Raw genomic sequence first — 27,983 nt, 5'->3', positions numbered from 1 at the left:
AAATGTGGCCACCCAGCCACATTGGAATATTTTATGGTGTAACCCACCTCTTGGGAACAGGTTGGTCATCCGCCAGGCCTTCAGTAAAACTGGATTTGGATAGCTTTGAAACATGCCTGAGCCAGCTTTAATATCCCACCCATTCCATCCCTGCCATTTTGGCAGATTTAAATTTCCCTCATTGTTGATAACATCTTTTATTATTAAAATGCAAAGTGTGGCAAGTGGGGAATATGACCGGTTTGCAAACCCCAAAATTTCTATTCCATTATAGATATAGGACCCGATCGAACGGCCTTGTCATGCCCTACTCGGAGATGCAACGCGGATGTTAAATCTCGTGTGAGGCCTCTCGCAAGGTTTATGACGCTCAGGACGCCTTGCGAGTTCTAACAAGATCTTGTGAGACATCGCAATCCGAATCCCCCCCTAACTGGGCGTGATCCATATTTGGAAGTTTAAGTGTGCAGTTAGATTCACTTAAATATGTCTATGCCAGAATCTCCCAAGGCCCGGTATCGAATGCCCGGTCCTGCAAAACCTCGCCATGATGTTGTTTAGCACTGGTTACCACAAACTTGAACCAGGTGTAACAGCATTTGGGGGGGGGGGAGGGGTCTCCCAGGCTTTCGGAGGCCCCCAGATGGTTGGGCTCTGGGCAGGGTGATAGCCTGGCACCCCTGATGCCAGCCTGGCACCTTAGCACCACTACCTGGGCACCAAGTTGGCAGAGGCACTGTTAGGGTGCCAGACTAGCAGTGCCAATGTGCCTGGGTGCCAGGTGGTCCATGCTGGGCATTGGGCCGGGGGTTCCCTTCCCTTATGAGATGGGTTGAGGGGTGCTCGTGAACCCCCTCAGTAAGTTGGGGGGGGGGGGGTGCAGAGGCCGCAATGGGGGGTCGGGAGATCGGGGTGGCATTTAAAAATGGCATCCCGATCGCTTCTTGCACGAACTAAAACTAAGTGCAGCTTCAGCAGGCATTCCTCGCACAGGCTGCCCCCAAAAAAAATCCCATTTGAAGCAGGGTTGTTCTCAGTGCTGCAGGCTATTAACACCCAATGTGGGATCCTTTTTTAAAATTAAATCACGCACATAGATGTATTTACATCAACTTGTCATTTCCCCAGGGCTTCCGGTGGCGTCCATGGAGGGGTAGGTCGCACATTTGTTAGCTCGTCCAGTAACGGACTTTTGGACCTTTTTCCCCCGGTTTTTTTCGGATTTTCTGGGATAAAGCAGTGAAGAGTGAGACAGTAAGGAGAAATCCCCCTCCGGTGTATGGAGAATTGGACCAGAAGTGGCCGTGTGAGACAATAAAGTCCTATAAGGGAGATGCAAGCAGAGCTGGTAACATGGGACAGCATTGCGGAGGGCAAGGGCCGCGGGGAGGTGGCACAGTGGTCGATGGAGCAGCTGGTGAAGTTGTTCGAGGATCGCTTCGTCAAGCTGAAGAAGGACGCGCTGGACCCAATTAAGGCTTTGATTGATCAAGTGGTTCAGAATCAGGAAACTCACGGGAGAGCGATCCAGGAGATCGAACAAAAGTTGTCCGAGCACGAGGAGTATATAACCGTGCTGGAAAGCAAGGTGGGGATGATGAACGACCGCCAGAAAAGAATGCAGGAGAAACTGGAGGACCTGGAGAATAGCTCCAGGAGGCAGAATCTCAGAATTGTTGGTCTCCCTGAAGGCAGTGAGGGATCGGATGCAAGGGCCTATGTGACGGATATGTTGGAGAAGTTGATGGGGGCTGGGACGTTCCCTCGGCCCCTGGAATTGGACAGAGTGCACAGAGACCTCGCAAGGAAGCCCAGAGCGAACGAACCACCGAGGGCCATGGTGGTACGTTTTCACCGTTTCATGGACAAGGAACACGTTTTGCGGTGGGCCAAGAAAGAACGGAGCAGCAAGTGGGAGAACTGTGAGCTGCGCATTTACCAGGACCTGGGAGCGGATTTGGCTGGGTTCAATCGGGCAAAAACAAACCTCTTTAAGAAGGGTGTGAAGTTCGGGATGCTGTACCCAGCCCGCCTGTGGGTCACACGTGAGGAACGGGACTTTTACTTTCGTACGCCAGACAAAGTATGGACCTTTATTAAAGAAAGGAAGCTGGAGGAGAAATAAAAGACACTTAAGCCTTGGAGAAGTACTGTGGCAGTGATTTGTGGTGCTGGATTGTAAAAGTTTAAGTAGCTCTATGTGAAAAAATGGGCTGTGTGGATGGTCAAAGGTTGATTTGTCTTGCAGGGACCTTGCTAGAGGGGGGGATGGGCTTTGAATTTAGTTCTGCTTTTTGGGTGACTATTTTTCTGAAGTGATTGCTTCTTCACAGTTTTTTTTTCTGTTGTTTGTTTACTGGGGAATGTGATGCTTTTAAAATGTTTATTCATGTGGGGGTGAGAGAGGAGAGTACAATAGGGAGACAGACTGCTTGGTGCCAGGGGCGGGAGCTATCGAGTCAGCATGGGTCAGCTGAATCTCGGCAGTGGGGGCTGGACAGGTGTTAAGCTGGAGCTTGACTTGGGGGATTCGGTTTTTAGAGTTGTTTCTAGAAGGGGAGGGATGGGGTGGTAGCTGTTTTGCTGACAGGGGAGGAACTGTTACTAGGCGACAAATGGGAGGTCGGGAACGGCGACAGCCCGAGTGAGGACTCAAGGAAGCGGAGGGCGCGAGCTCGAGGCTGGCCTAAAAAGGGTGATGGCTAGTCAGCAGGGGGAGGGGGGAGCGGGTTGGAAGCCCCCCGTCCAGGCTGATCACATGGAACGTGAGAGGATTGAATGGGCTGGTCAAGAGGGCTCGCGTGTTTGCGCATTTGAGGGAACTGAAGGCGGACGTGGCAATGCTACAAGGGACACACCTAAAGGTTACAGACCAGACGAGATTGAGGAAGGGGTGGGTTAGCCAAGTGTTCCACTCAGGACTGGACTCAAAGACCAGGGGAATAGCGATCTTGACCAGCAAACGAGTGGCAATTTGAGGCAGGGAGAATCGTGACAGACAAGTGGGGTAGTACCTCGGTGAGTGGGAAGCTGGAGGGGTGTGAGTAGTACTTGTGAACATATATGCTCCAAATTGGGACGACGTGGAATTAATGAGGCGGGTGTTAGGTAAGATCCCAGACTTAGAGTCATATAACCTGATCATGGGAGGGGACTTCAATACAGTCATTGATCCGGAAGTGGACCGGTCAAAATCCAAGACAGGGAGGAGGCCGACTGCGGCAAAGGAATTGAAGGGTTTTGTGGAACAATTGGGGGGAGTAGACCCATGGAGGTTTACACGGCCGAGGACGAAGGAGTTTTCCTTTTTTTCACATGTCCACAAGGTATACTCTCGTATCAACTTTTTTGTTCTGAGCAGGGCGCTCATACCGAAGGTGGTGGATACTGAGTACTCGGCAATCGCAGTGTCGGATCATGCCCCGCACTGGGTGGATCTACGGGTTAGTGTGGAGAGAGGGCAACGCCCGCTGTGGAGACTGGATGTGGGGTTGCCAGCGATCGAGGCGGGCTGTGGGCGGGTTAACAAGTCCATCCAGAACTACCTGGAAATAAATGATACGGGGGAGGTCTCTGCAGCGGGGGTTTGGGAAGTTTTGAAGGCAGTGGTCAGAGGGGAATTAATCGCGATACGGGCCCACAGAGAAAAGGTGGAACAGGCTGAGAGGGATAGATTAGTGGAGGAGATACTGCAGGTGGACAGGAGATACTCGGAGGCCCCGGACGTGAGGCTACTGAGGGAGCGGTGGAGGTTACAGGTGGAGTTTGGGCTGTTAACCACAGGGAAAGCAGTGGAACAGTTGAGGAAGGCAAGTGGGGCGATCTATCAGTACGGGGAAAAGGCAAGCAGAATGCTGGCGCACCAGCTCAGGAAAAGAGAGGCGGCCAGGGAGATGGGTAAAGTAAAGAGTAGAGGCGGGAATACTGTCCTGGACCCAGCGGGGGTGAACGAGGTGTTTAAGGACTTTTATTGTAAATTATATGAGTCGGAACCCCCGGCTGATAAAAGGGAATGAGGCAATTTCTGGATCAATTGAGGTTCCCGAGGGTGGAGGAGGACCTGGTGGAGGGGCTGGGAGCCCCAATTGAGATTGAGGAAATAATCAAGGGGCTGGAGGGCATGCAGTCGGGCAAGGCCCCGGGGCCTGATGGCTACCCGGTGGAATTCTATAAGACATTTCCAGAGATATTGAGCCCACTGCTGGTGAGGTCATTTAACGAAGCAAGAGAGACGGGAGTCCTCCCCCCAACAGTGTCGCAGGCCTCGATTTCATTGATCTTGAAACGGGAGAAGGATCCGGAGCAATGCGGGTCATACAGGCCGGTTTCTCGACTGAATGTGAATGCCAAACTGCTGACTAAGATACTGGCCACAAGGATAGAGGACTGTGTCCCAGGGGTAATAGGGGAGGACCAGATGGGATTTGTTAAGGGCAGGCAACTCAAGGCCAATATTCGAGGGCTTCTAAATGTTATTATGGTGTCCTCAGAAGGAGAGGAGGCGGAGGTGGTGGTAGCGATGGATGCGGAGAAGGCCTTTGATCGGGTGGAGTGGAATTACCTGTGGGAGGCGCTGGGAAGGTTTGTGTTTGGTGAGGGCTTTATTGACTGGGTGCGGTTGCTCTATCAGGCACAAGTAGCGAGTGCGTACGAACCGGCTGAGGTCGGGGTATTTTAAACTACATCGAGGGACGAGGCAAGGTTGACCCTCTCCCAGTTACTGTTTGCTCTGACCATAGAACCATTGGCCATGGCGTTAAGAGCCTCTAGGAACTGGAAAGGGCTGGTTTGGGGGGGGTGGGGGGGGGGGGGCGGGGGGGGGAGGTGGAGCACCGGGTCTCGCTCTACGCAGACCACCTGCTCATTTCGGACCCGTTGGATGGGATGGGGGAAGTAATGCGAACCTTGGGGGAATTTGGGAATTTTTCATGGTATAAATTGAACATGGGGATAAGCGAGATGTTTGCGATCCAGGCAAGAGGACAGGAGAAGAGACTGGGAAAGCTGCCGCTTAGAATGGTAGGGTAAAGCTTTCGATATCTGGGAATCCAGGTGGCCCGGAAATGGGAGGTACTGCACAAGTTAAACCTATCCCGCCTGGTAGAACAAATGGGAGGGGACTTTAAGAGATGGGACATACTCCCGCCATCAGCGGGTACAGACTGTGAAAATGACTGTCCTCCCCAGATTTTTGTTTGTCTTTCAGTGCCTCCCCACATTCATCCCTAAGGCCTTTTTCAAGCGGGTGAATAAGATTATTTTGGGCTTTGTGTGGGCGAGTAAAACCCCGCGAATGAAGGAATGTTGCTGGAGCGCAGGTTTGTACTGGGTAGGCTAGGTGGCGGGTTCCGGAGTTGGCAGAGGGCAGGAATTAGAAGGATGGGGGATCTATTTATAGACGGGAGCTTTCCCAGCTTGAAAGCTTTGGAGGATAAATTTAAATTGCCAGCAGGGAATGGTTTTAGGTAGTTGCAGGTGCGCGTCTTCCTGAGAAAACAGGTGCCAGCCTTTCCGCTGCTGCTGCCACGGGGGATACAGGATAGAGTAGTTTCCAGTACCTGGGTGGGAGAGGGGTAGGTATCGGATATTTACCAGGAGCTTTCGGAGGCGGAGGAAACTCCGGTGGAGGAGCTTAAGGGCAAGTGGGAGGACGAGCTAGGAGGAGAGATAGAGGCGGGGCTATGGGCGGATGTCCTAAGCAGGACAAATACCTCCTCATCGTGCAATAGGATTAGCCTGATACAATTTAAGGTAATCCACTGGGTACTCAGGACAGTGGCTAGGATGAGCAAGTTTTTCGGGGAAGAGGATAGGTGTGCGAGGTGCGCGGGAAGCCCAGCAAATCATGTCCACATGTTTTGGGCATGCCCGAAGCTCCGAGGGTTTTGCTGAGGCAATGTCCACGGTGCTAAAAACACGGGTGGTGCCGAGTCAGGAGGTAGCGATCTTTGGAGTATCGGAAAATCCGGGAGTTCAGGGGGCAAAAGAGGCCGACTTCCTGGCCTTTGCCTCCCTGGTAGCCCGGACACGGATCTTATTCAAGTGGAGGGACTCGAAGCCCCCGAGTGTGGAGACCTGGGTTAGTGACATGGCTGGGTTTCTCAGTCTTGAGAAAGTAAAGTTTGCCTTAAGAGGGTCAATGTTAGGGCTCTCCCGGAGGTGGCAGCCGTTCGTCGACTTTCTCGGAGAAAATTAAAAATGTCAGCAGATGCAGTATTCCAAGGGGGAGGGGGGGGGGGATTGTTGTTGTATGGTTGAGGTGTGTGAAGATTGGGCTGGGGGGGAAATGTTTATTTTACCATGTTGATGTCATTGTTTTTGTTACTGTTATAAAAATTTCAAATACCTTAAAAAAATATTTTTTTTAAAAAAACTTGCAGACATTTGTCAAAAACATTACTCCTAAATTTTCCTGATGTTGACAGCTGTACTAATATTTCATGGGAGCAAATATTCATTGCTGGCACCAGCTCTGATCATTGAACAGTGGAGGCTGGAATCCATTAGGTTTACTCCTGATGACTGAGGTGCACTTTGCAGTATTAAAACACCGACCAAGTATTACTGTTTATTTGGGTGGTGCTGTTTGTGGTGTTGGGTGCTCTGGTGCACAGATGAGCCAACACAGTTGTATGTGGTACAACTCTATTTTATTATAACTCTTATAATACAGTTCGTTCTGGATACTCTGCACGTGCTGTCTCCCTGAGTGTGTTTGGCAACAGATGTGTCCTGGTCCTCCTCTGCAGCTAATACTGACCACCGGGGGTCGTGTCTGTGCTTTTATATCTTTCTGTCATTGGTTGTGGTGTTGTGTGTTCTGATTTGTCTGTTGGTGTGTCTATCATGATGTGTGTGTTTGAATATCATGACATCCCCCCTTTTTACAAAGATATGTGCCTACGTGGTTATAAATATAATTGTGTCGTGAGTGCATCGAAGAGTGTGTGTGTGTGTTATGTACAGCGTGTGTATATGACGTAACTATTTACATGGGGCGATGTCGGGTGCGTCACACTAACAAGGTTGTACCATAACAAAACTTGGATGCGAGAGAAAAAAAAAAAACTTGAACATTGGTCTGGTCAGACGATATCTGGAACAATAAACAACAACAGGTTATAATACAGAAGTGTTTGACTTTTTGAACGTATGAACAGCGTTATAAGTCCAGCCTAATGGGTGACCGCCTCAAGAATGGGCTGGTCCTCAAGCCGGTTCAGCTGTGGAGATTTGGGGTCACACTGGTTCACCTTGGACTGTTGGAGGTGATGCTGTTGCCGAAGTCTCTACTTTACCATTTGTTGTACTTCGTGCAGTGCTTGGTTTGTTCATTCGTGCAAATATAACATTCAACATCTTTGTTAGTGGTGCCTTGGCTGTGGTTTGGTTCTGGTGGCGATGGAAGGGGCATGATCCGTGGCATCTCCACGAAGTCATCCTTGGGAACCAGTGGAGGATCCGGCGTGTGCGTACGGTTCAGTTGCGAGCGTGGAAGGCGGCGCAAAGCTCGCCGATTGCGCCTACGCACCAATCCATCCGCCCTGCATGCCAGGAACAAGGTGGAGTCTTTTTCTTTTTATGTTTGTGGTGGACGGCATCTTGTAGCCGATGGGTCGTTGCCATCGAAGTAGCACCATCACTAATATCATGCAAGGCGATGACTGTGCCAGATGTGGAAGTTGGCCGAGACCGTGTACGCTGGTTCCGGCCACCTGCTGTGCCGGAAGGGCGACTCCGCAGAGAAACGTCGAAGCATGTCGCCTTGGAGAGAGAATTGTTGCTCGCATCAACGTCTGGCGATGGCGCGAATTGGTGTGTCCATCTTGGACCGCCGGTGCTGGTTGCCACTGCCGACCCAGTGGGACTGCCACGCGATCCATTCCCTGTCGCCGTGGCATCCGCCGTCACCCTGAGCGTGCCATCACCGAGGCCGCGACACCGCCCGTCCGGAGCAAGGTCTGGCGTGCGCGAATCAGAGTCGGCGCTTGGCTGCTCCCCATCTGGAGTCCGGTCTGCCTTCCGTCGATGCCCCCCGTCCGGAGTCCCAACAGGTTCACTGGAGGCAGCCGAGATTCCCTGAAGCTGCACTTCTGGAGTCGGAACATGCAGGAATGCACCAACCAGTGGAGAGGGTCGAGCCATCGAGGGTGGAAGCGGTGCGCTGCCACCGCAGTCGTCAGTGGTCCCACCGTGATCGTCGAGTGCCTCGGTACGCACTAGGCGAGGTCTGTCACCTTGCACCTTTTGCATGGGAAGTGGGATGCTGTCGTCACTCGTCTCACATCCCGTGGATAGATCCTCATTAGCAGCTTGCTGTTCACTAGGGTTGGGTAAATTGTCAGAGTTTTCATCTGGTGGTGCACACCATGTCGGTGGACTGTCATTGTCTTGCCGTTGTCCTTCATTTGGGCTTTTCTTCTTTGAAATTTTAAATCTTCCCCCAGACATTGCAGAACCTTGTTTATTACCCCCAAATTCTCCCATAGGTATGGTCTCGAATATAGGATCCAATGTTTCTATCGACATTGTACCATTTTCCAAAGAACATTCCGTTTCACTTTTCTTCTCAGGTGCCTCATATGTATCTTTGTCTAATGTACATGCCTTCATGGTCTCTGGGTCTGATTTTGCTGGGACTGGCATGGTCACAATCTCTCTTTTACTGTTCTCAATTGCCCACATTATACTCCCCATACATAACTGCTTAATCACTGGGGTTAGTGTGGTACAATGGATAATCGGGTCGACCTTATCTGCATCTTCACCATTAGTGGAAAGCACACTTGGTTCACTTGAAACTGCTGTGGGTTTTAAATTCGTTATCTGGCTACTCGATGTCGGTGTCCTCAGGATTCTTGCTCCAATGTTCTGCTCAATAATCAGTGGAGCGTGTATAGGTTCAATGCAATTAATGTTCCCCTCAAGGTTTGAAGAGTCATTACTGACTAACTGCTGGTCTCCGAAGTTGGGATTTTGCGGTGTTGTGTTGAAGGGAGACATTTGACCCTGCTGTAGATATGATTCAGGTTGTGTTATTTCCATTACCTGAGGATCAATGTCTTGTCCATTTTTTCGATCCGTACTAAAACACTGGCAATTCTCAGTCTGCTCCTTGCAAGTTAAACATTCAATTAATTTCGTTAGCAAATCCTCAGCATCCTTCTGTGGCCGTGCAGCATTATTAATCTCTGTTCGGCTATAATGATCCTGAAGGTCAGCGCATAAACCTTTTTTCTTCGGGCTTGGACGAGGCGATTCCTTTGGCTTGTCTTCAGTTGGGCTTGAACAGTCTTCAGCGCTGTGCCCTTCATTGTAGCATGAGAGACCGTCATGTTCATGCTGCTGTGTAGTGGAGCATGGTAGGCTGTTATAGCCTTCTTGCTGTTCACGTGAGCATGGCAGACTTGCATCGTCTGCCGCTGGTTGGTCAGGAGAGGTTGCTAGACCCTCATGGTCTTGTTCCTGCAAGGACTGCGCTCTGGAGTCTTGCGTTCCTTCCATCGTGGAGTCCGTCCACGAGCTCTCTGTGGAGGCTTGTGACACTGGAGTCACTTCTTGTTCGTGCAAGGACTGCGCTCTGGAGTCTTGCGTTGCTTCTATCGTGGAGGCTGTCCACGAGCTCTCTGTGGAGGCTTGTGACACTGGAGTCACTTCCTGTTCGTGCAAGGACTGCGCTCTGGAGTCTTGCGTTGCTTCTATCGTGGAGGCTGTCCACGAGCTCTCTGTGGAGGCTTGTGACACTGGAGTCACTTCTTGTTCGTGCAAGGACTGCGCTCTGGAGTCTTGCATGTCTTCTTTCATAGAGTCGGGAACGTTGAGCGGGACGTGGACCACGCTCTGTGTGGCAGCAGGGCACTCTCCGTGTGCTTGCACCGCTCCCTGTCTGTTAATGTCAGGCTGCAGCATCATCCGGCACTGATAAGTTGGAACGTCATATCTGCTGGATTGAAGATCCTCAAATCCGAAAAATGAATCCGCATCTGCGTCGGATTCAATGTGGGGGCCGCCAATGTGCAACACGAAAGGTTCGTCCGAGTCATAGTCATATAGGACCACGGAGCTATCATTGGGCTCGCGAGGTCCGGAAACACTGTAAAGATCGTCATCGAAGTATTCAAGGTCGGAATCATCGGCTTGTGCGTAGGTAACTGCTTGTCGGAGGGTTCTTCGGAGGTCAAATTCATCTCCTGGGTCAATTTGCGGCACTGTGCTGTCATTCCAGGTGAGGGAAGGTTGTTTTACAGCTTTAACAGATTTTTGTTTTTTTGATTTGGGACGTTTCCCTTTTAAATTGGATTTGGGACGTTTCCCCTTTAAATTGGTGCAGTCTGGGGCCTCTGACATCCTGACGCTCGGTATGTAGCACGTAGGAAGCGACTGCGCATGCTCAAATCGCTGTTCCTTTACCGATGGCCGTTTTCTTGACTGCGCATGCGCATCATCTCGCGCATGCGCAAACGAAACTTCCGGTTCTGCGCACTGCTCGCGCAACTGTGCTAGCGTTATACCTTTAGCAAGATGGCCGCCGACCTCGACCCAGCCTTCTCTCAGGCCCGGGATTTTGGCTTCTGGGAATTCGGGCTCCGGGATCCCAGCCACGAGGTGAGTACTGCAGCTTTTCTTACCTTTATTTGCCGATTGGATTGCGTTTTCTTCACAGTACTTGGAGAATTTGTCCAGGACTGCCTGGTAATCGTACCTTTGCTGCCTCCTGAAGAACCTGAACCTTCTGAATATTTCTCTTGCCCTTGCACTGGCGATGGTGAGGAGAAATTCAATTTTTTCGCTATCATCCAGGTCTTGGAGTTCAGCTGCCACCAGGAACAATTCGAACATTTGCCGGAATCACCGCCAGTTTTCGCGGAGATCGCCGTAGCACTGGAGCGGCTGCGGAACCGGGAGCTCTATCATTTTGCCTGGGCACTGCTGGTTGTCTGTGTACACTGAGGTATGCCGGCAGGTATCGATCCACTCCTGTACCATGTGGTGTTGGGTGCTCTGGTGCACAGATGAGCCAACACAGTTGTATGTGGTACAACTCTATTTTATTATAACTCTTATAATACAGTTCGTTCTGGATACTCTGCACGTGCTGTCTCCCTGAGTGTGTTTGGCAACAGATGTGTCCTGGTCCTCCTCTGCAGCTAATACTGACCACCGGGGGTCGTGTCTGTGCTTTTATATCTTTCTGTCATTGGTTGTGGTGTTGTGTGTTCTGATTTGTCTGTTGGTGTGTCTATCATGATGTGTGTGTTTGAATATCATGACACTGTTTACAACACATATTGAGATAGGACTTTGTTCATCAAAATATAACTAAAACAAGCAGCATTAATCATCTTGCAGGTGTGTACATTTTAGCCAAAAGCTTGACTGAATTTAATATTATTTTTAGTGTTTGGGTGAATGTTTTTTGGGAGGTCGGTTTTAAAGTTCACAAAGGACCAGTTCTACACATACAAATTAAATGACCATGGTGCCTTAGGTTAAAAGATCATGGGATGGACAGATAGTCCCCCCCCCCCCCCCCCACTTTCACGGTTCCTGTTTATCTCAGACAGCTGCCTAAACTGGGCAAACAGAGCAAGCTATTTCCCATTGCCATAGGCATCAATTACGTAGGTGGCACTTAAATCTTCTTATGCAGGCGGGCTATTCTGGGCAGTTCAAACTGTGCCTCCTGAAACTCAACCTGCATTTACTGTACCTGCTCGAGTGGTGAGACTGAGTCAAAACTGACCAGGGTCAGCCCCATTCACCTCTCCATTGATGAGCCACGGGAGGAACTGCCATCTCACATAGCTTTTCCGAAGCCACAAATATTTTCCACAAATATTACTACAGGGAGCAATTAGCAATGTGCATGCCTTAAGAAGATCTTAAGATCACCAGTACCAAATTTCGACAGTGAATGAGAGAAAGGTGGAGAGACTGCTGGCAAATTAAGGCCCGCTTCATTACTTTTGAAACGATGTGGAGCTCTGAACTGAAATCCCAGAGCTGACAGTATGTAAACAACAGGCTATGTTTAGATTTCTGAAATAGTCAAACTTCTATTTAAAGTGATTTCATCTGACAGATGGGTGTTTGCACAAATGTGTCCAGTTTAAACGGTGAGGCTGTACCAGTTACGGACACACAATTCAGGAAGTACAGATTGACCTAGGGAGGGGTGCAATACAGGCAATGAGATCAGACTGACTGGGCTATAACTTTTCAATTCTTTCTTTTCAAATGAAACAGAGGGAAAGGGGCTCACGTACACACGCACGCACCTCTCCCCCCCCCCCCCCCCCCCCTTCCCCCACAAACCCTCTTGTTTCTAAACTGAAAGATGGAGATTAGTCCTCTGTAGAATCTATCTCGCCAGATATTGAAATTGAAATGCTCAACATTGTCACATAGTATTATTAAAAATGTAGTTCACAAGATAATTGGAGCATTTTAACTGGGAGCACATTCAGTGGCAGGAGACCAGGCATTTGTCAAATATATCTGACATCAACTTGGACTATTTAAATTATGATAGAACTGCCTAAAAAGACTCTGATATAGCTCAGTGGGCTAGACAGCTGGTTTGTGAAGTAGAACGAGGGCAGTAGAATGGGTTTAATTCCCGTACCAGCCTTACCCGAACAGGCGCTGGAATGTGGCGACTTGGGATTTTTCACAGTAACTTCAAACTTGTGACAATAAAAGGTTATTATTATTATTATATGTTGCTGTTTTATACAACACAATAAGTAAAATAACAGTTATGTTACCTTCATGTTCTGCAGACTTCCATTTTCACACCAATCAAAGGCTCTGTGACTAATGTGAGAATCAACAGCACACTGACAACTCAGGAGGTGATAGCATTACTGCTACAAAAATTTAAGGTATGTCTCCTAAATGGCTTTCCAGCCCTTTTGGGCAGCCCTGAGAGCTAATACCCCATATCTTCTCACTCCCAACACCCTCACTACCCCATATTCCCACTCTGTCCTCCACTCTCACTCTGCCACTCAAGTCACCCAAAGCCGCATTTTTCCCCATTTCATTCTCCCCCACTCCTTTCCTCTCCCTCTCCATCACCTTAATGCTCCCACTCCATCGCTGACGCGCAATCCCTCATTCTCCCACTCCTTCACACACACATAAGTGGGTTGTCAGGAGAGGTTGGGAAGCCCCACCAAGGTGAATGGCAATGCAGCTGATTTACTACCTGTATGATGGAGCAGAATAACTTCACTCAAAGAGAAAGTAAGGGGTTTTGTGGGGGAGAGAATTTACTTTCTGTATCACATTGTGACATAGACTTCTCTAACAGCAAGTACTGAGAGGCACTTGCTCTGGGAACTTGTTTAACGCCCCTCTGTATCTTGATATCAGGATCAACATTCCCATGTCTTCCCGGCAGCCATCCCCTCGACTGCCCTTGGAACAAGTGCTGGGGAGGCGTTTGAAAGAAGCATCCCACTGATTACAGAGATTAAATTTTCCCGGGTGAATGTACCAGAGGCAAACCACCACGAGTGTGGCGTGATTCACGGAGAGAAAAAAAAAATTGTTTAAAGAATTTTCCGCTGGCTTTCTCACCGGAACCGACACTCACCGGAACCGACACAAAATATGGTAAGGTTCCACCGTGTCTGTGGCATTTCACATCCAGTGTCACATTCCTGCCACACATCTTGTGTCAATGCAATCACCCACATTTCTATTAGAAAATCCCTTTTCTGACTGTGTCAATGGGTGTCCACAATTTTCTCAAAATGCTTAAATATATATAATTCACAATCATATTGTAAAATGTACCCACTGAATTTTGAAGCCTTATTTAAAACTTTACTTGAAGTTAAGCTTCTTCTTGGGGGTCAATAGTTTTAACTAGGGCTGGGATTTTCCAATTCAACCCTTGGCGAGACCTGTCGTGGGTGGGGTGGAAAATTTGGTGACCCAACAGAATGTCGATTGACCTTTGGCTGGAATTTCTGGTCCTGCCATGGGACCAGTGGGCTAAAGTTTTATTCCTTCTGTTCATTAGTTTAAAAATTACTTGAAAAAAATTTACCTCAGTTTTGGTAAAATTCTTATTTAATTTTAGCCCCACAGGTTGGGTGGACAATAAAGATGGGGAACGGTTAAAAATATGAAAACTGAAATGCAACCCACCTCCAATGTGTCCACTTCCATTCTTAATGTAGACAGATGTTGAGGAGTGGCGGGGTGGGGAGGGGGAGGCGTGGTAGTGTGATGGGTGTGTGTGTGACTAGACCATAAGAAATAGGAACAGGAGTAGGCAGCTCAGCTTCTCGAGCCTCCTCCACCATTCAATAGGATCATGGCTGATTCGACATTCTTCACATCCACTTCCGTGACCTTCCCCCATAACCCTTGATTCCCTCACTGATCAAGAATCTATCTCGGCCTTAAATATACACAAGGACTCTGCCCCCACAGCTCGCTGCAGCAAGGAGTTCCAAAGACCCACAACCCTCTGAGAAAGAAATTCCTTCTCATCTCAGTCTTAAATTGGCACCCCTTTATTCTGAGACTATGCTCTCAGGTCCTAGACTCTCCCATGAATGGAAACATACAGCATTCACCTGCTCTCTGAAAGAGGCAGCTTGCTTCAAACCTAGCCTTCGTTTGTCATTTTATCGCTCTGTCCACTCAGCAAATCACCATCATTCTCCTGCAGAATCCGGTCAGTCACTTTAGCGTCCTGTCCATGAATGGAGCAACCATGTCAATGACCTCCCACAGGCTCCACACTAGTGAGAAGAAGTGAGACCACATGTTGGGAGAGGTCTTCTCACCCTAGTTCTAAGTCAATGAGGGCTTCCCTAGTCCTGCACCCATCTGGGCCATCACCTGAGGGCCTTCCTCTTCCTTCTCCTCCTCAAGTTGCCTGGTGGCGCCTTCCTGGACGTCCTCCTCCATCCAAGTAGATGTGGTGCTTCACCATCCTCTCCTGGTCCAGATGCTCTCCCCACCGCAGTGCCAGGTTGTGAAGGGTGCAGCAGACCACTATGATGCAAGACACCCTCTGAGGGTATAATGGAGGGTCCCCCTAAACCGGTCCAGGCACTGAATCCACATCTTGAGCCGTCCTTTCGCCTGCTTGACTAGCACATGCATTGGCTCATAAGCCTCTTGGTAGCGAGACTCTGTAGGTGTTTATGGCCTCCGCACTGTCATCATCAGCCATCCCCTGAGTGCTTAACCTTTGTTCCAGAGGAGTCATTCCTCCAACCAGTGCTCTTTCTCAAAAATGGCTGGGATCTGCAAGCACGTCAAGATGTAACTATCATGGATGCTCCCCAGGAAATGGGCACACCCCTGCTGGTGCACATTGCATGGTCACAGACGAGCTGGACACTGAGGGAGTGATATCATTTGCAGTTCAAAAATGGCACCCATGCCACTATTGGGAACGCAGAGTTATGTGGGTGCAGTCGATCCTGGTAGAGCAACAGGCCTTGCCTCCCCTTCTGCAGGGCACTGGTCCTGGCCGCGTGCAGCGTCATGTCGATGTCGCTGCTACTTGTCGATTGTAATCGGAAGAATTGCCAGCTCGACTGGCTCAATGAATCTCCAGAATCAAAAACTGAAAGGAAGAGAACATAAAAGTGAGTGATGAAGAATCTGTACAATGTCCTGACCCTCAGCCCTCTCCGGATCTGGGACATGCTCGCATGTACATCCCCATATGCGGGTGAGTGCCTTTCCACTGAATCTCACTCTCTCCACTGTCATACAATAGCCAGTTCCCCACAGTTGCCTCTCTTAACTCCACCTGAATGAAGCACTTCGACCCTTGCGCCTCAGCGGTCCACGTGCATCCCCCACCCCCTGCTCATAGGTGAGGAGTGAGGGCAGTTGAGTGCATTAAATGGACCTGCATTCGAAACTTATGGGGAACAAGATTCTGCGCCCCCCTCCCCCCGTCATCCCTTGAATGGGGTGACTGATGAGGGAATTCACCATAACACCTTGCATAGGGGGCCACATCTGTGTCACCTCTCTGTAATATAGATGTGAGTATGAGCCTTGGAATCTAATGCTTGGGGGCTAAGCCTCCAAAAGGCTAAAAAAAATGGGCACCTATCAGTGGCACACTCAAGCATTGCAAAGCTGACTAAATTGGCACAATTCGCTCATCGCGGGTCAGGAACCGATTAGCCGTATGGCTTCCCATTGTGGCAGGTGAGGCACAACTGATCCATGCGAAGACTGCAATTTGCAGTCAACTTCATCCTTAGAGGGCACTTTTATTCCCCCAACTCTTTAAGGACTGTGGATTAAGCAAGCCTTCCAACTTGAACAGCCAGCCAACCATACACTAATCCCCGACAGCCTGGCCTCCATAGCCAGTGGCCTTGAACTTCCATGCACATGCCCTCTGGCTCCAAGTGCTGCCTGAGTGTGGAGGTTCATTCTTACTGCAGTCGTCCTCCCCCCATGTGAGAGTCTTCAGCCCCCATGAGGCTGGAAAACATCACTTGTCGGAGTCCCCAATTCTGCCCATGCAGCCGGGTAGCCTATGGGACCCCACCCATGAACCCTACACTCGTTCCTAGTGCTGGCCCTATGAATTCACCTGCTTCCACACACTTTCCAACTGCCTCTCTGGAAGGGCAATCCCTCAGCGATTATATCGCCATAAACCTGGCGAGGATGACACCGGAAGCGCTGCCTGCATACATCCAGCAAACCCGACTTAAACCTAAAGGTTTCCAGTCATGAAGGGCTGCTAACCCTACCCCCCAAGATGCTGATACTGAACCCCCTTCCCAAGCTGAACTTATCCAGGTCCCCCGCGACCTCTCCGCTGCCTCATCAGCGACTGGCACCCTGGAGGGTAATGGCGGCCTGAGTGCTCATCTTTGATATCCCCTTCGGCATCGAGGTTGGCAGGTACTCGTTTTTATACAGCGGTTGTAAATCGCGTTGGCATAACGCCACATCGGCGGCCAATGAACATTCAGCGAAGGGGGGAGAAGGGAAGTTCCTCAGGAGGAGTCGGTAATGATATTATAATGTATTTCGATTCCTGGCCTTCCGTGCCGGGATTCTCATTACATCACCGGTGAGGGGCCTGGAAAACAAAAAATCAGTAAACGCAATCTCGCTGGCAAGAATGTTTCCTGATTCTCAACCGTGTTTTCCACCCACATCCCCATTCTCGCTGACAGCTAACACGGGTTCAAAATTCCACCCAAAAAGTACTTGAAGGCATAAGATTTTTAATATATTATACTACTCTTATTTTCTACGTTTCTATGTCTTATGTTTTGACATATCTATATTCCACAACAGATAGAAAATGATCCGAATGATTTTGCGCTGTATGTTGTTCATGCAAGTGAAGGTAAGTTGTCTGCATAATTTCTCTTTCATTTTTGGATAGTTTTATCCTGATACCTGGATAAATAACCATCCCTCTGGGACCACAAGGACCAGCATTACTCTGCCTTACTAGTTATCTCTAAATCTGGTACCACACAATTGTACAAGTATTAAACATGCCTCAATCTCTTCTAGCAACCTCTATTTTGATTAGATTTTTAAAAATCTCTTTACCTTCTTTATTGAACATCCTCCTCTAATCAACAGTGCACTAGATGGGGGCGACAGTGGCCAGTGAAGGGCTGCTGGCTAACTTTTCTGCATCAGACAATGGTCTGGCACCAGTAAGGTTCAGGGTCAGGTGGGACCAAGGCCGAGGAGTGATTAGACAAGAGAGGTCAGGATGCCATGGGTGACGGATCTTTCAACAAGTTGCTGAAGGCTTACTTTCAGTGCTCAGTCCAGGCAGTGCTGTGCAGAAGGAGCCATATCATGTGTCAGTTGTTTAATTAGCACCAAGCCCAAAGTCTAATGATCCCAGCGCTGAACTTGTAGAAAGGCTTCTAGCTCCCTTAACAATTAATATTGTTATTATACCAAACAGATCTAACATGGTGTAAGCACCAAGTTCCTTTGCCCAGGGTTTCAAGAAATGGACCTGAAAAGCATATCAGAGGCAGCCATTGAATTATAGGAACATAGGAACAGGAGTGGGCTATTCAACCCCTCGAGCCTGTTCCGACCATTCAATGAGATTATGGTTGATCTGTGGCCTAACTCCATGTACCTGACTTTGACCCATATCTCTTAATATCTTTGCTTAACAAAGATATTTGCCCCAAAGGGTAATTACGCAGAACTATTCCATAACAGCTAAGGGGTGGGTTTCTCCGTCCCTCCACACCGGGCTGCCGGCGAAATGGAGAATCCCGACGGCGGAGAATTCAGCCGAAGAAGTCTGATCTGGTAAGGTTACAAAGCCAACTATATATTTTCTTTAATATGGAATCCCTCCTTTTTATGTTTTAATGGGCTGACCATAAAAACATGTCACTCGGCATTCTCCCAACTGAAGCATGTGAGCTTCAGCCAATGTGTTAATTACTTAATTACATAAACATAATCTTCATTGCCCTCACTCAGAGGGCAAATCTCACACCTCAGTGAAATAACTGGGTTCAGAGCCCATCCAAGGCACATATTGAACTGATGCTTCAGTACATTCCTGAGTCTGAGCAAATTTCTAGATGAGCTGATGTTAAAATTGACTTAGTTTAACTGAAGTGTCAGGTGTGGCTCAGTTGGTTGCATTCTTGCCTTGGAGTCAGAATGTTACATGTTCAAGTTCTACTTCAGGACTGGAGCTCAAAAATCAGGTCGACTCTCCAGTGCAGTACTGGGGAAAATATTGCACTGCCAGGGATGCTGTGCTAAATTCTTTGCCCCTCGACGCTGCAATCGCAAAACGTGACCGGGCGGAGAATTGGGCATCTGGCGGAAATCTAACTAAAGGGATTCCCCACAGGACCCCCTAACTAAAGGAACACCCCCTCCCCCCCAAAGAAACCCACTAATTAGGGAGACCCACACCAGGGACCCCGTACCTAGGGAAAGCCCCCACAGGGACCTCGTAACTAGGAAGACCCTGCCCTGGGACCCATGAATTGGCAAGTCATGTTGCAGCTGTATAGAACCTTAGTTAGGCCACACTTGGAGTATAGTGTTCAATTCTGGTCGCCACACTACCAGAAGGATGTGGAGGCTTTAGAGAGGGTGCAGAAGAGATTTACCAGAATGTTGCCTGGTATGGAGGGCATTAGCTATGAGGAGCGGTTGAATAAACTCTGTTTGTTCTCACTGGAACGAAGGAGGTTGAGGGGCGACCTGATAGAGGTATACAAAATTATGAGGGGCATAGACAGAGTGGATAGTCAGAGGCTTTTCCCCAGGGTTGAGGGGTCAATTACTAGGGGGCATAGGTTTAAGGTGAGAGGGGCAAGGTTTAGAGTAGATGTACGAGGCAAGTTTTTTACGCAGAGGGTAGTGGGTGCTTGGAACTCGCTACCGGAGGAGGTGGTGGAAGCAGGGACGATAGTGACATTTAAGGGGCATCTTGACAAATACATGAATAGGATGGGAATAGAAGGATACGGGCCCAGGAAGTGTAGAAGATTGTAGTTTAGTCGGGCAGCATGGTCGGCACGGGCTTGAAGGGCCGAAGGGCCTGTTCCTGTGCTGTACATTTCTTTGTTCTTTGTTCTTTGTTCTTTGGGACCCCTTAACTAAAGGAACCGCCCCCCCACAGAAACCCACTAATTAGGGAGACACACACCAGGGACCCCCTAACTAAAGGGTTCCCCGCCTCCCATAGGGACCCCCTAACAAAAGGAAACTCCTACAAAGGCCCCATAAATAATGGGAAGCTCCACAGGAAGCCCCTAAATAGGGAGACCCCACACGGTCCCCCTAAATAGAGGGACCCCCCCCCAGAAGCTAAAGAGCAGTCCAGGCAGGGGCAGTGAAAACAATTACAGTTATAACACTTACCTGGAAACACCACGTTCCCATCACTGGAAAGAGAACAGCTGTGACCTGTGTTTCAACTCCTGCAAGCCATTCATTCCTTGCTGGTAATGGGCTGTATTTGACAGCTTTCATAAACCAGCTGTGAGCCTTGTTTCATTCATCTTCTTCATGGATGAGTAAGTCCAAGTGCTGAAACCACAATGTTTACAAATCTTCATATTTCATAGAATTTACAGTGCAGAAGGAGGCCATTCGGCCCATCGGGTCTGCACCGGCTCTTTGAAAGAGCACCCTACCCAAGCCCACACCTCCACCCTATCCCCATAACCCAGTAACCCCACCCAACACTAAGGGCAATTTTGGACACTAAGGACAATTTAACATGGCCAATCCACTTAACCTGCACATCTTTGGACTGTGGGAAGAAACCGGAGCACCCGTAGGAAACCCACGCACACATGGGGAGGACGTGCAGACTCCGCACAGACAGTGACCCAAGCCGGGAATCGAACCTGGGACCCTGGAGCTGTGAAGCAATTGTGCTATCCACTATGCTACCGTGCTGCCCCTAACCGCCCCCCCCCCCCCCACAGAAACCCACTAATTAGGGAGACACACACCAGGGCCCCCCTAACTAAAGGGTTCCCCGCCTCCCATAGGGACCCCCTAACAAAAGGAAACTCCTACAAAGGCCCCATAAATAATGGGAAGCTCCACAGGAAGCCCCTAAATAGGGAGACCCCCACACAGTCCCCCTAAATAGAGGGACCCCCCCAGAAGCTAAAGAGCAGTCCAGGCAGGGGCAGTGAAAACAATTACAGTTATAACACTTACCTGGAAACACCACGTTCCCATCACTGGAAAGAGAACAGCTGTGACCTGTGTTTCCACCACATCAAAGAGAGTTAAGTGCATTCCAATCACACCCCTTCACACTTGAGTGATTTTGAAGTGCTGAGCTGGAAATTAAATGCACTTAACTCTCTTTGATGTCACCTATGTTTCCCTATTAAGGGGACCTCTTAATAGGGAGACCCCTGGGGGGTCTCAAAGAACAAGAACAAAGAACAAAAAAAATACAGCAAAGGAACAGGCCCTTCAGCCCTCCAAGCCTGTGCTTATCATGATAACCTAATGAAAAAAAAACCTTCTGCCCTTACTCGGTCCATATCCCTCTATTTCCTCCCTATTCATGTACCCATCCAGATTCCTCTTAAATTTTGCTAATGTTCTTGCTTCCATCACATCCTCTGGCTGCATGTTCCAGGCACCACCACTCTCTGCGTGAAAAACTTACTCCACGCATCTCCCTTAAACTTTCCCCCTCTCACCTTGAACCTGTGCCCCCTTGTAAATGACACTCCACCCTTGTAGAAAGCCTCTGACTATCCATCCTGTCTATGCCTCTCATAATTGTGTAGACCTCTATCAGGTCTCCCCTCAGCCTCCGTCTTTCCAGTGAAAACAATTCTAGTTTGTTCAACCTCTCCTCATAGCCTACACCCTCGAGACTAGGCAACATCCTGGTGAACCTTTTTTGCACTCTCTCCAAAGCTTCCACATCCCACTGATAATGTGGTGACCAGAACTGCACGCAAAGCTCCAAATGCGGTCTGACCAAGGTTATAGCTGCTACATGATTTCCCAACTCCTGTACTCAATGCCCCTGCTGATGAAGGCAATCACCTTGGCCACCTGTGTTGCCATGTTTAGGGAACTGTGGACCTGCACACCCAGACCCCTCTGTATGTTAATGTTCCTATGGGTTCTGCCATTTCCAGTATAATTCATAGCTAGATTTGATCCTTCAAAATGCATCACCTAGCATTTGTCCGGATTAAACTCCATCTACCATTTCTGTGCCCAAGTCTTCAATCTATCTATATCCTGTTGTATCCTCTGACAATTCTCGGCACTATCAGCAACTCTGCCAATCTTCGTGTCATCCGCAAACTTACTAATCAGACCACCCACTTTTTCCTCCAGATAATTTATATATACTACAAACGCAGAGATCCCAGGACTGATCCCTGCGGAACATCACCAGCTACAGATCTCCATTCTGAAAAACACCCTTCCACCGCTATTCTCTGTCTTCTATAACCAAGCCACTTCTGTGTCCATCTAGCCAGCCCACCCCGAATCCCATGTGATTTTAGTTTTTGTACCATTCTGCCATGTGGGGCCTTTTCAAGTGCCTTACTAAAGTCCATATAAACTGCATCCACAGCCCTTGCCACATCAACTTCCTTTGTTTCCTCTTCAAAAAACTCAATTAAGATGGTGAGACATAACCTTCCCTGTACAAAACCATGCTGTCTGTCACTAACTAATCCATTTTCCTCCCTAATTCGGGGGTCCCTGTGGGGATTTCCTTTAGTTGGGGGGGATCTCCCTATTTAGGGGGGCCCCGGGTGGGTAAGTCAGGTCAGCCCCACCCTTAGAAGTGGGGGATCCCAGAAATTCCAGGGGTGGGGGACTGCTTTGCAATGTGGGGAAGCTGACTTGCGGTGCGTGGGATTACCGGCCGCGGGACTTCGCTACCAGGCCGTCCTTTCAAAATGGCAGCCTGATAGTGGGATTCCCTGGAGAATAATGCATAAATCTTCATGGCAAGGGATATTGAATTGCCCAGTAATTTGCACCCCCGTCCCTTTGGTAAACACAAAAACGTTCTCTGTAGAGCCCAGGGGCATGATTTAATGCACAAAAAACAGAGCCCCATTTTGGGCGCCATAGCGGGGTGTTTCTTGGCACCTGTAGCATCAAGAATGACCCCGCTATCTGAAGGGACTCTGCCATTTTTCAAAGCCTCGGTCGGGAACACACAGCCAATGCCGCACTTAATAATAGTAATAATAATAATAATAATACTTTTTTATTGTCACAAGTATGAAGTAAAAGCCCCTAGTCGCCACATTCCGGCGCCTGTTCTGGTAAGCTGGTACGGGAATTGAACCCGCGCTGCTGGCCTTGTTCTGCATCACAAACCAGCTGTCTAGCCCACTGAGCTAAACCAGCCATTCCTAATTTCCTGCATTGACGAGCTGAGCTCAGTACAGGAAGATGACTCGCGGATCGGAGCACCATTTTTAAATGCCACCACGATCATTTGAGCCCCTCTCTGCTCCTCCAACGTGACCTCCGGACTTCCCCACTGCCCCAATTTACCTCTTAGGGATACCTCAAACCTCCCCCTCACCCCACCTCTTAAGGGCAGGGTGGCACTGCAATGGTGCCATTACCAGGGTGCCAGGCTGGCAGTGCCAAGGTACCCAGGTGCCAGCTGGAGCACCAGGGTACCACCCTGCCAAGAGCCCAATCACCTGGGGGTCTCCAATGGCCTGGGAGGTCCCCCCAGGTTCCGGTACGCCTGGTTCATATTTATGTGGACCAGTGCTAAACGGCGCCCTGGCGCTGTCGCCCAGGCGAGGCTATTAGTTCCCGGGCCTCAGGACAATCCAGCGTACACATATTCAAATGAGCCTAATGGGTCACTTAAATATGTTAATCTGGATCTCGCCCAGCAAGGGCTGTTACCCTGACTGTTGCTCATGCTGACCAGGGAAATAGGAGACTAAAACACCCAGATTTCCCCCACCATTTCCCAGTTGATCCCCTGGAGTTTCTGCCTCATGGGTCAGGCGTACTGATCTGGGATATTTGGTCCTTCATTTCTCTGCAAGCATATCACTGCTACCTTATTAAATGGACCCATGTCCTGCTATCAGACATGAATGGTCCCAAGACTTACAGCTTGCAGTGAAATAAATAATTAACAGGAATGACCATACTCTATTTGGAATTACAAATTTGTCTTAAGTAATTTGTTCTAGCCAACTTAATTGTCACATTTATAATAATAGAGATGATGAAGCCAGAGCATAATCTGGCAATTTGTCACATCTTGTCCTGCCTCTCATTAAACCACAAATCATTTTACAGAAAAGATAAAGCTTCAAAACACAGCATTCCCTTTGTGGGAAAGATTTCTTCATGGGCCGTCACGGAATATTGTGAAAATATTTTTAATGGACAAGGGTGCAGAAGAAATCAGCATTGATGTAAGTTAAAAAAAAATGTGGAAACAAGACCCAAGATTGTCCTCAGCATATCAGTGATTGCAACGGCTGCATTCAAACTCCGGTTCTCACTGTTCTTTCTCACAGGTGGCTCAGTATATCAAGTTTGAGCTTACTGTTTTAAAAGCAATTCTTCAGAAACTAACTGAGGAGGAGCAGAAACATATCGGAAACGCCCAGCTCCGGTAAGATTTTTATTATTCATCTTTACAAAATTGCAGTTACTCTGTAGTAGTCACCACATTGTTAGTACATTCCCTGAATTACACAAAGTACCAGTTATTGTAAATTATTCTATAACCACGTAGGGTGATTTCTGTTGCACCGTAGCCCTCTTTTCTAACATATTTAGGGGGATTATAGGGACAATAAACAGGGCTGATTACTGCCAATTTATGCAGAAGGTCCACCAATTCCTATTTTAACATGGACCACGAGGGGGTCAAGTGTTATTACCTGAATGCCAATCAACAATATGTCAATCTGCAAAGACATTGTGACTCCCTCGACTTGGCCATGAACCATGGGCAGTATGGACTGGGAGGGATAATCAGAGGAATCCTTACCTTCTCTACAAACGTATCTGAGACATTATTTTGGCAGCTTGAAATGGATTTTAGCAACTTGCTCAAATTTAAACTCTTCACAGCGGCTAACCTGCAGGAATCAGACAACACATTTTATTAAATGGCCAACTTTCCAGCAATTCCACTCTAGATAGAGAGAGCGAAGCAGCATCAACTTGTGGGAGGGTGACCGGTGAGTTGGAGACGAGCTTGCAGGAAGTGTGTAGTGTGGAGGCAAACATTGTCTGGCAGTAAGTGGGATTGAACGCTCTTTGATCTGAGGGACGTGGAGGGCATGTGAGTCAAGAGGAGGGTGAAAATTGCCCAGGGACGAGGAGAGAGGTGAGCATAGTCAGGGGCGGAGTAGCTGGTGCGGAGTGAATATTGTCGGTGCTGGAGCCTCAACCTTTTACAATTTACATCAATGATTTAGATGAGTAGAGAGAAAGCATGGTAGCTACATTTGTAGACAACACAGCGATAGGTAGGAAAGCATGTTGTGAAGAAGATAGAGCTTGCAGATGGATCTAGATGAGTTGAGTGAGTGGGCAGAAATCTGTCAAATGGAGTATAATGTGAGAAAGTGTGAAGTTATTCACTTTGGCAGGAAGAATAAAAAGGCAGAGTATTCCTTAAATGGAGAATGACTACAGAATGTTGAGGTGCAGCAGGATTTAGGTGGTCTAGTGCATGAGTCACAAAAGGTTATGGAGGTATAGCAGGAAGGTGAATGAAATGTTATCCTTTACCACAAGAGGAATTGAATAGAAAAGCAAGGATGTCATGCTTCAGTAATACGGGGCATTTGTGAGACTGCATCTCAAATACTGTGTGCAGTTTTGGTCTCCTTATTTAAAGGAAGGATGTAAATGTATTGGAGGCAGTTCAGAGGAGGTTTACTACACTAATACTTGGAATGAGCGGGTTGTCATATGAGGGTAGGTTGGAAAGGTTGGGCTTGTTTCCGCTGGAGTTTAGAAGAGTGAGGAGTGACTTGAATGAATACATAAGATTCTGAATGATATTGACAAGGTGGATGTGGAAAGCAGACATGGAAAGGCTGTTTCCTCTGGTTTAAAATTAGGGGTCGCCCCTATAGGACAGAGATGAGGAGAAGTGTTTCCAGAGGGTAGTGCGACTTTGGATTACTCTGCCTCAGAAGGCGCTGGCAGCAGGATCACTGAATATTTTAAAGGTGGATGCTTGTTGGGAAAGAGAATCAAAGGTTAAATCGGGGGTAGATTGGGAATGTGGAACCCAGCACAAACAGATCAACCATGATCTTATTGAAAAGCGGAGCAGGCTGGAGGGGCCGGACCTACCTCTGCTCGTTTTTCACATGTTTGTTTGTTAAAATTAGAATTTAGACAGGTATCAACTTGCTTCATCTATGAAACCCGCTTCAATACTGACAATTTAATGAAAAGTTCTCACTCTGCTCTGTTCCAGGTACAAAGTGGAGAAAAGATCTTTGATTCGGCAGCTGCAGAGACGGATGATGGTCAGGGCAGAAACTTCAGTTTAAGATACGGATCCATTACCGTGATACTGAACATGGGGGTGCGTTAGTGTGTAACCAGCATCAATCTTGGAATGCAGGAGTGCCCCATTTTAATGGTGATGTCTCAATTTCCATACTAGTTTTATTTTCCCTAACCATTGGGAAATTTCCTTGGGACTAGCACCATTGAACTGGTGACACCGACCACATAGAGACCTTTGAACCATGAAGAAGAACTTTGTGGAGTCACTTATGTCATATTTTCCTTGAACCTTTGCGCTACTCCACTGTGACCCTTACTGAAAATCAAGATGATCGTTATCATGGCTCTGCCCCATTGAAATCAACATCAGTCACCATTCGCCTGCATTTAAGTTACTTTTCTTACATACCACTATATATAGTCCGACAAATAAATGAGCTAATAGCTGAGCGCAATACTCACAATCAGATTTTGATTTTTAAATGGTGCTGGAAACACCTGAAACTGAAGCAAGATTTTTATTTGGATCCGCTTCCATGAATCACATTGAAGTATTTTTCTACCTTAAAAGGCACTATATAAATGCAGGTTGTCAGAACATTACAGCAGTGGCTATGCTTCACACGGACTAAATTGCTTTCTTTTACTTTTTTGACTTCCATAAAATAACATGAAGTTACCAATTGATGACCATTTATCAGCCCTCTGGGTTCAATATAAAACTAACTTGGAAAATATTCAATGGCCATTCTATGTAAGCTTGCCTTTTTTTTTAAACTGAGGTTTCCTACAGCTTGAGGTGAAATACACGACGAGTCAATTTCTTAAATAAGACCAAATAGATGGAATATAGCAAGACCAAGCCACAACATTCTGAATGTTACTTTCCTGACCATAGATAAAAATTGAAACAGCTCAAATGAAGATTACAATACAAAGTTGCACCTTTTTAAAATAAAAATTTGAACCATGGTGATCATTTAGTTTGACTTCCAATGTAAACCTGCAAATCCTGGTTGTGCTGAAATACAATTCCTGATTATTTTTTAAAATAAATCAAGTCAATGTGACGAAAAATGGAGATGAATGCCATCAATTCCCTGCTATAAAGTGAAACCCCTTTCTTGGTCACTGGCTGCACTGCGTCTGATTTACCAGCACCTTACTGTGGAGTTTCAAAATCAGTTTGCCAGTAAAATTTGGTGTCACTTTGCCACTGGAGGATTGAGGGTAACATTCTAATCTATGCTGTTTGCTGCCAAAGTTACTGACGCAGGAAAATCTGGGGCTATTTTACTTGCAATATTTTCATTTTTGTTGTATAATTTGATACACAGCCTGCTGTTATTTTATTTGAACCGTACGGTATAATGTAAATCTGTTCTCTGTACCGTTAATACAAACCTGCTGATATTAAACCAACCACTTATTTCATTGAATCACGCTCATGAAAATAGCTTGTAAATAGTCGATAACACCTGTTCTCTGTTAACTCCGATAAATGCATATTATACAGGCATGAAAATGAAAAATGAAAGGATCCAATGCTAGCTTTTACACTATTAAGGTTTATTTTCAAGCTTGCTGAGCAGAGAGACAATCTTTCCCAGCTCTTTCCGCTCCAGAAGATGTAGCAGCCAGTGCTCGCGGACTCATTATGATTGCGTATAATTACCAAATCAACGACTTGTACCTGTTCATTTTGTTACCTTCAAGTACTGGGTGTTTAACGTTCATTAAATAGAATCTATTAGATTTCCCTCTTTTAAAGTAAATTGGTATGCAAAAAAATGAAATTATGGGCGCAATTCAGCAGACTTGACATGCCCGACATGGTGTCAGGACAAGGCCGTAGGACTGCGCGAGAGGCCTCGCAAGGAGATTTGCAATTTTTGTTTTTGTAAATTTAGAGTACCCAATTCATTTTTACAATTAAGGGCCAATTTAGCATGGCCAATCCACCTAGCCTGCACATCTTTTGGGTT

The 27,983-nt window shown here is 47.7% G+C and overlaps 1 protein-coding gene across 3 annotated transcripts in view; it reads left to right on the top strand.

The window, feature by feature from the left end:
- The window catches only part of rassf6 (Ras association domain family member 6), a 123,421-nt gene extending 95,984 nt beyond the window's left edge, over positions 1-27,437 (top strand). For all 3 annotated transcript variants that reach the window (XM_072516971.1, XM_072516973.1, XM_072516972.1), the window contains exons 7-11: positions 12,783-12,884; positions 17,311-17,362; positions 23,812-23,930; positions 24,036-24,133; positions 25,964-27,437. In XM_072516971.1, the coding sequence (XP_072373072.1) occupies positions 12,783-12,884; positions 17,311-17,362; positions 23,812-23,930; positions 24,036-24,133; positions 25,964-26,039 (447 nt within the window). In that variant the 3' untranslated portion in view covers positions 26,040-27,437. The remainder of the gene's footprint in view (positions 1-12,782; positions 12,885-17,310; positions 17,363-23,811; positions 23,931-24,035; positions 24,134-25,963) is intronic.
- Positions 27,438-27,983: the final 546 nt, after the last annotated feature.

Source organism: Scyliorhinus torazame, chromosome 9 (assembly GCF_047496885.1).
Source record: "Scyliorhinus torazame isolate Kashiwa2021f chromosome 9, sScyTor2.1, whole genome shotgun sequence".
In the NCBI taxonomy this organism is placed as follows: Eukaryota; Metazoa; Chordata; class Chondrichthyes; order Carcharhiniformes; family Scyliorhinidae; genus Scyliorhinus; species Scyliorhinus torazame.
The sequence above is the reverse complement of the archived record's forward strand: the minus strand, read 5'-3'. Positions and strand labels throughout refer to the sequence as shown.